Source organism: Colobus angolensis, unplaced genomic scaffold, assembly GCF_000951035.1.
Source record: "Colobus angolensis palliatus isolate OR3802 unplaced genomic scaffold, Cang.pa_1.0 Scaffold59, whole genome shotgun sequence".
Taxonomy (NCBI): Eukaryota; Metazoa; Chordata; class Mammalia; order Primates; family Cercopithecidae; genus Colobus; species Colobus angolensis.
Genome location: NW_012119487.1, coordinates 10,549,901 through 10,557,945, shown reverse-complemented (window position 1 = coordinate 10,557,945; position 8,045 = coordinate 10,549,901). Strand labels below are relative to the sequence as shown.

Here is an 8,045-nt window from a genome sequence, read left to right as displayed (position 1 = left end):
CAGTGGATGATGGTGTCCAGGGTAGGGGGGAGGCACATAGGGAGCACGAGAGCTGGAGTGGGAGGGCTCTTATTCTTAAATGAGGGCAACGATGGGGGTGTCTCTGGGCCCCTCAAGGGGCCCAGACCCAGACACCAGCAGAAGTCTGGGGAGCCCGGGCAGAACGCGGCGCCTCCAGTAGGGTCTTGCCCAGGTTGGCTGCCCCAAGCCCCGGGACCCCAGCCCGACCACACTCACCTGGTCCCCGCTACACTCACGCTCACAGGTGCTCTGGGCGTCCACCCACAGGTTGGGGCTGAGCTGGTTGGGGCACACGCCCGGGTGGCTCCCCGGCCCTGGCAGCAAGCTGGCCCCCGAGGTCAGCCGGAGGAGGAGTAGGAGCGGCAGGAGTGGCCGTGGGGCGGGCATGGGGGCCGCCGAGCCAGGGGGCCGGGGGGTGTGGCCACCAGCCCCTCTTCGGGCTCCGCCGAGCCCAGCTTCCTGCAGGCATCCACCCTCCGGGCCTGTGGTTGGCGCCCCCACCCGAACCCCGGGGCTCCCGTTCGCCCCTGAGGCCAAAGCTTGCAGCAGATGCTTGTCCTGACGCCCCTGCTGGGTGGGTTACGGGGTCTCCAAGTTCTCAGAGGCCGTCTGTGTGACGCTGGTTCCTCTCCAGCTTCAGCCTGGCCCCTCTGTCTGAACCGTGCGGGGGCTCCCCGGCCCTGGTCAGCACAGGGCAGAGGGGAGGAGGTTGGGGAGGGGCCAGAGGCCCAGGAGCACAGAGCCACTGGCCATGAGGGTCACCAGGGGCGGAGGAGGGCTGGCTCTGGCTGGAGAGGGGGAGGGGAGGGGACCCTGTAACCCGAACCCCTTCCTCCACCCCTGGGCTGAGATCAGTCTCCTTGACGACCCTCAGGAGGGTGGGGGCAGGGCCAGCAGATCCCAGCTTTTGTCCCTGACGCCCTCTGGACCCCAGGCTCCCATGCTGTGGGGTGGCAGGCACAGGCCCTCCCCGTGGAGTGTGGCTGACCACAGCCTGGGTCCCCCAGGTCAGGTCCAGTCTGGCAACGGTCACTTGTGTCCGGGTCGGGCCGAGGGCTTCACTCTGCTCCTTTGAGGTTCCTTCCCGTTCCACGGCTGTTTTGGGGGCACAGGGGCCTGCAGGATGCCCAGCACAGCCCAGTCTTCTCTGCTCTGCTGCCCCTGGTGGGGTGGGGCCCAACCTGGCAGGACTGCATTCCCATACCTGAAACCAGGCTGTGGGCTTGGGGCTCAGGCCCGTCCCCAAGGCAGGGCAGGTGCAGCAGGAAGAGGCCTGTGGCCGCCCACAAACATAAGAACAGCCCCACACGCTGACGCCGGAGCCTCAGCCCACGCACTGCGCAGCCCTGGACGTGGCTCCGCGTGGATGGCGCCGCCCGAGGGAAGGCCAAGTGCAAGGGCGTCTGCAGCTGGAGAGAGCAAGTGTCCTGGGGCACCAGAGCCTTGCCCTGCCCCAGCCCCCCCCCCCACCCCGTCAGCGAGGCACACACCCCCGGGCTGGCTCCTCCTCGTCGGGGAGGGCAGGGGGCTGGCCTGGCTGGTGCAGGACAAAGGGCTGCCTGGAATCTACCTTTCCAAACCCTCTGTGGCTCCAGAAGTCTGGGGCCTCCGGGAGTGGTTCTGAGACCGGACGGGAGTGTCCCCCTGACCCTGTGTCTGACCTCTGACCTGGGAGGCAGGGTAACAGGAGCGTGGTCTGGTCAGAATGAGACCCAGAGATGCCTCCAGGCGCCACAGTCGCTGCTCTACAAGGGGACGGGTGGGGTAGCTAGGCCTGACCCAGCTGCAGGCGGCTGGGCTGGAGCTGCCAGGGAGGGGCCTAAGGCCCAGATGAGCCCACGAAATAGCAAAGGGAGACACCTGAGCCTGAGGCTGTGGTTCCTGTACCAACTGGAGTGCCCCGTTCCAGCTTGCACACCTCCAGGGTGTCCACATACCCCTGGGCCAGGCATGGCAGGCACCCCAGATTGGCCAGCGTGCAGGCTGCTCTCTGCTGAGGGGGCTCACTGGAGGGCCTGGCCCTCTGGGGTCCTGCTGCTGGTGGGGACAGTCCACCCAGGCCATCTGCTGCCATGGGCTGTGAGCGAGGGCTTGGTACAGCCCAGCTGGGATCCCGTCCACCGGGAAGCGGAGAATGGCCGTGACCAGGCCCAGTCGCAGCCCTCACTTTTTCTTGAGGCAAACTCAGCTAACTGCCGCAGGTCGGCCTGGTCAGCGCAGGCGACAGCAGGCAAAACAAAAGCCAGGGGTCAGTGCCTGGTACAAAGCAGCACTGGCCCCTGGCACGGGGCACCACCACTGCCAGACCCACCCCACCAGACACAGCAAAACGTGGGGACCACAGCCGAATTCCATTTACTGTACAAAGAACGGTTTGGAAAGAACCAGGAATGGTGGAGTGTCTAACAGCAGTGCGGGTAGTGTTGATGCCGTGGATGTAGGACCATGTAGGTCCTCAAAGTCTGTGTGGTTTGTTCATAATCCCAAACAAGGGTCCTGCTGGCAGCAACAGGACAGGTGGGGCCAGGACAGGGAGGCTGGAGCAGGAGGCCAGTGTCTCTGGGGACTGTGGCAGGGCCCCCTGGCCGGGGTTCCCTTACTCATCTGGCAGCTCATGCAGGCTACAGCCCTCATCTCCTGGGAACGGGCCATGGGGCGAGTCCACAGGTGCCCAGTAGCACCGTCCGTGGGACCACCTTGGGAAGCTTGCGCCGTGGAGTCCACCACGGGGGTCCTGGGTCCCGGGAGGGCTCCTTCTGCGTGCTGGCCATGCCGTGCCGTGTGGCCCGAGGGCAGGAGGTAGAGGTGAGCACCAGTGCTGTGGGCAGGCTCAGGCAACTGCTACCCTGCAGAGGGGCTGCTGGGGCAGGCGTGGGCAGAAGCACTGGGTGGAGGAGCGGCCAATGGCTTCAGGAGAGAGGTGGCCGGCCCTGCATCCCTGGGGCTCAGCACGAGTGCCGGGCTGGTGGGCCTTCGAGGAGGGGCCTAGCCTCCCGAGGTCCCCAGGTGGACGTGGACGTGGATGAGGTGGTTCCAGGCATGTCCCTAAGAAGGTCAGGATGGTTCTGACGCCGTGCGACCTCACAGGAGAGCTGCAGCTGTGGGGACCCCAGGGCCAGCGACAGAAGCTGCCGAGAACAGGAGGTTGCACGCAGGTGCCCGGGGCCCGGATGCCACCGCCCATCGAATATTCATAAGTCTACAGATAGCTCTGCACTCTCCAGGGTGGGAGATGATGATCTGAGTTTTGAGTGGTCAGTGTCCCCGAAGGTGTCACATCACAGCAGGAAGGTTCTCAGTCCCACGTGGGGAGGGATTTGGGGAACAACAAAAGTGTGGGCTCCCAGGCGCACCTCCTTTCTCCTCTCTCCTAAGTGCTGCTTGGGCTCTGACCACAGGACCACACCCTCCATCCACTGCCAGCACAGTGACCACTGAGGTCACCCGAGCTTCCAGGGGAAGCACCGGCCCCGTCTGCTCCCCCCGGCCTCTGGGCAGCCCTGCCACTTGCAGCGCACGGATTCACAGGACGTTCTGACCATCGCTGCTGCGAATCCCCTTCCCGAGGCGTCCCAAGTGCGCCCCCACAGCTGGCGTGGCCACGAAGTCACCAGCGCACCACGGGACCACACCCAGGCTTCCCTGAAGGCCCCTTAAAATATACAAAAAAGGTGAAGTGTTCTCTATATAAATAAGAAAGGCGAGCCAGGCTCCCCGCCGGTCGAGCCCAGGCAGCTGGGGAGGTCCGGCTTGTTTCAGACCAAGAAGCACCGGCAGCCCAGCCGCGCCCCCTCCTCCCACCTGCCGCACGTGCTCTGCGCACACTGCTCCTCGCACCCAGCTCCGGTGTGAGGAAAGCCCAGTGCTTCGGAGGCAGCTGTGTGGCCAGTCTCCACGCAGGTGGCACTGGCCCGGCATCCAGCCAGGAGTGTCCAGCTTGAGCCCTCCCGGCATCTGCACAGGCGGCTCTGCCCGTCCCTGCTAGGAGATCTTGCAGTTACTCCGCGAGCAGTTCTGGGGGGGGCTCTGGGGCGGGCGGATGGACTTGGACCTCTTGAGGCTGTTGCCCTTGCTGCCGCCGCCCCCGGCCCCGCTGGCCAGGGAGTAGGAGCGGCCGTGCATCATGACTGCGTTCATGCCGTTGGCCATCGAGAAGGACTTGAGGTGGCTCTTGATGGTGACGGGCAGTGGAAGCTTGTCGATGAGGTGCACGGGGGTGCAGGAGACGATGGCCCGGCAGCAGAGGTCCTGCAGGCTGAACACTGCAGGGCAGAGGGGGTGTCAGACCACGGGGCTGTGGGGAGGCCCTGCACAGGGAGACCTGAGGTGCCCAAGAGAAGCCCGGCGGGGTCTGCACACTCCTAGTGGTGTCCCCCGGACTGGGATCCCGGAGGACCTGGACGCCCAAACTTCTCTGCTCAGCATGGATGTGCCCACCGGCACGCCATCCCCTGCCTTGCTCCCTAAAGCCAGGCACACTGGGCAGTGCTGCTGCGGGGCTTCCCGAGGCCGCTCTGCCCAGCTGCTGGCCTGGACGCTGCAGGCCCGGTGTGAGGCCTGCGTGATCTGGCCCTTCGAGCCCACCTGCTCTGGAGCCTCTGCTGTCTCTCTGGTTGGGTTTCGACTCAATCTAGCTTGACTGTCACCAGCTCCAGTCTGCAGAGCTGGGGAGGGGAGCTCCATACGGGTGGGGGCTGGGTTGTGCTGGCCTGGGGCACAGCCAGGCTCTTCACGGCTCCCGTGCTTGCTTTATGGTTTGTTTGGTTTGGTTTTGTTTCTAGACGGAGTCTGGCTGTGTCGCCCAGGCTCGAGTGCAGCGGCGCGATCTCCGCTCACCACAACCTCCTCCTCCTGGGTTCAAGCAATTCTCCTGCCTCAGCCTCCTGAGTGTCTGGGATTACAGGCGCCCATCGCTGCGCCCAGTTAATTTTTGTATTTTTAGTAAAGACGGGGTTTCACCGTGTTGGCCAGGCTGGTCTCGAACTCCTCACTTCAGGTGATCCACCTGCCATGGCCTCCCAAAGTGCTGGGATTATAGGCGTGAGCCACCGCGCCCGGCCCGTGCTTCCTCTTAAGAAGGACAGTGACACCGTCAGCCACCCTCTCTCTGTCCAACAGTGAACCCTGCCGGGAGGCACCACAGAATCAACCGTACCTCCCTGAGGGGGCTCCACTGGGGCCTCTGATCAAGGACGTGGCCTCCCAGGAAGAGAAAATGAAACAACACGAAGCTGCAGGCATGGCTCCTGTCCCCCGACAGCAGGATGCCAGCCCCGGAACCAGGGAAGGCGCGAGAACACACTGCCACACCAGCAATGCCGCAGACCCACCAGAATGGCAGAGTGCAGCTGCCACGGCAGCACCCTGAGGGAGGTCACCAGCTCCTCCCGTGCCCCCCGGTGCTGCTGCCTCTCCCCCGAGGCTACTCTTACCAAGTGACTGGCCTGCCGCCGGCTGAGCCCCTACTGCACGTGGCCAAGGGACCTGCCTGAACCTCCCTCACCGGCCCCCGGCCCCCCTCAGCCTCCACGTGATCAGGGCAGCCCGGGTTTGGGGACTGCAGGGCTGGCCGGCGCCCGCCCACGCACCTCGGTTGGGCCTCCAGATCTTCTCCATGCCATGCCGCATGAGCACGATGCGGGACAGCTCCGTGAAGGACTCAATGACATTGAAGTTGCACAGGGGGCTGACCTCAAAGAAGGTCATGCAGTTCTTCTCTGCATACGCGCGGGCCTGCTCCGTCGGGACCTGCCGCTTGAAGGCCAGGTGCAGCCGGTTTCCAACCAAGATCCGGGGGACTCCGGGTGCATGCTGGGGGCACAGAACTCAGCAGAGGCACACACGCAGGGCGCCACCCACCCACAGCCTCAGCAGGGCCCTCACCGTCTGGCCTATGACAGGGTGGGGGCCGTGGGAAGGCCAGGTGGGCAGAGCCCAGGGCTCAGGCCCCACACTGTAGGCCCTTCCAGGTGGCCCCATAGTTCCTGGTCTTGCTGGGCTCCATGCCCGGCCGTTGCGTGCACAGTGACCAGCATGCCCAGGTGTAGGCCACGGGACAGTGCAGGGTGCAGAGCCAGGGCCACAGGAGGGGTGGCAGGCGGGAATCCAGAGCCTACCTGGGGCCCAGGCACCTCCATCCAGTCTGCCTTCCCCGGGAGGGCGCCCCGGACCCAGGCCTACCTCATCGATCTCCTTGATCCAGCGGTCGATGCCATCAAAGGACCAGCGGTTGGTGATGTCATACACCAGAAGGATCCCCTGCAACAGAGACTTGGGGGTCACCAGGGGTCACCGACACGCAGGGCCAGCCCAGGCCCAGGGACACTCAGGTGCAGGGGTCTCGGTTCCCGGGCAGGGCCAAGGACGCTTAGTACTTGGCGGATGGGCAGATGGGCACTGCCCTCCACACAGCTGGTGCAGCCCTGCCCCCCACCTCTGCCCTCACCCGGCAAGGACTGCAGCAGGAGGGTGGGTGCCTTCCATGGTGTCATAAATGCTGCCTCCCCTCCCTCCCCTGGAGCCATCAGCCTGTGGAAGCTTCCTGGGCAGGCAGATGAGGGGTCCTGGCAGCCGGGGGATGTGCAGCCATGGAAGCAAGTGTCCTCTCGGCCAGTCCATCAGTGAACCCTCCTGGGGGCACCCGGGACAGAGCTGAGTGGGGGCATTTCTGAGTTTTCCAACCTAAAACTTGCAGAGCAGAATTCCAGTCCCTCCAGGACACTTTCTGTGAAGCTCCCTCAGCCAGGCAGAGCAGGTTTTCCACGGGGACTTTCTGCCACATCCCTTAGAGACCAATTACTTGGAGCTCAGCTCTGGGCTGTTTCCACCTGCCCTAAATATCTCGGCAGTGACAGTCATGGCTCTCCAGCAGCACCGGGGAGCACACTGCTCACACTCAGTGCCCCGTTGGGCGAAACGGTCACATCACAGGCCCATCCCTCTACGCCCGCCGCCCCCCAACGTCCACTCCCACCCTATAATTCTGCAACCAGATCCAGCCAATGAGCTGGGATCCACCTGACTCCAAGGCTGACAAAACCTGCACTTAACCAAAGAGCCTATCACACAAGGGGCTGAGGTTGCAGGAAGAGGGCACTGTCCATCTGAAAATTAGGGTTTTTAGAGCCTCTCAGAACCATCTTTTGATATCTGGAAGACTGAAGTGCAGCCCCAGGTCCTGCTGAGAACAAGTCCGCAATGACTAAGCTCCTAGGGCAAAGGCCTTGCTCAGGACGGAGCGGCAGCTCAGGAAGGACACCTCTTGCTGAGGGAGACCCTTCGAGGCCAGAGATGGCCAAGTCAGTCTGATGGGTGATAAATGGTAAGATTCAGAATAAACAAATGCACACCCAGGGCTTAACCCTGGAGCTTGGGGCACAGGGACAGGGGCTGGCTCATTTGCTGCTGGGGGAGGGGGAGAGACTGGGGAGTGGGCCACCAACGCACCCAACACAGCCCACCCTCCTGCATGGCAACCTCCCGCGTGGCAACCTCCGGCGTGGCAACCTCCTGTGTGGCAAGCCCATGACTCGGAAGTAACTGAGGATGCGTGTCACAGCAGCGCTGATAACAAACCAGACACAAATTAAATGTCCAGCCTCGGAGGTCAGCCGAGTAAGCGGTGGTGAAATGTACCGTGCAGACGCTGAAAACAGCAGCAGTGCATGTAGAAGCGTCCATGCTGGCCAAGGAGAGACATGCAGCCCAGGTGAGGTGAGAACGCAGGTCCCAGCACTGTGGATGGCATTTTCTTGTTTTTTTTGAGACAGGGTCTCACTCTGTCACCCAGGTTGGGGTTCATGCAGTGGCACGATCATGGCTCACTGCAGCCTGATATTCTGAGCTCAGTCAATCCTCCTGCCTCAGCCTCCCAAGTGGCTGGGACTACAGGTGTGAGCCATCATGCCTGGCTAAGATTTTAAAAACATTTTTGTTTTGTTTTGTTTTGTTTTGTTTTGAGACAGAGTCTCGCTCTGTCGCCCAGGCTGGAGTGCAGTGGCCGGATCTCAGCTCACTGCAAGCTC

At 63.3% G+C, this 8,045-nt stretch overlaps 2 protein-coding genes across 2 annotated transcripts in view; both read right to left on the bottom strand.

The window, feature by feature from the left end:
* WFIKKN1 (WAP, follistatin/kazal, immunoglobulin, kunitz and netrin domain containing 1) overlaps positions 1-712 on the bottom strand; it is a 2,899-nt gene extending 2,187 nt beyond the window's left edge. Inside the window, exon 1 of the mRNA XM_011962436.1 lies at positions 238-712. Coding sequence (XP_011817826.1) covers positions 238-408 — 171 coding nt within the window. The 5' untranslated portion in view covers positions 409-712. The remainder of the gene's footprint in view (positions 1-237) is intronic.
* Positions 713-2,352: 1,640 nt separating this feature from the next.
* The window catches only part of RAB40C (RAB40C, member RAS oncogene family), a 56,394-nt gene continuing 50,701 nt past the window's right edge, over positions 2,353-8,045 (bottom strand). Inside the window, exons 4-6 of the mRNA XM_011962477.1 lie at positions 6,202-6,279; positions 5,610-5,832; positions 2,353-4,283 (exon numbers count right to left, since the gene is read on the bottom strand). Coding sequence (XP_011817867.1) covers positions 4,003-4,283; positions 5,610-5,832; positions 6,202-6,279 — 582 coding nt within the window. The 3' untranslated portion in view covers positions 2,353-4,002. The remainder of the gene's footprint in view (positions 4,284-5,609; positions 5,833-6,201; positions 6,280-8,045) is intronic.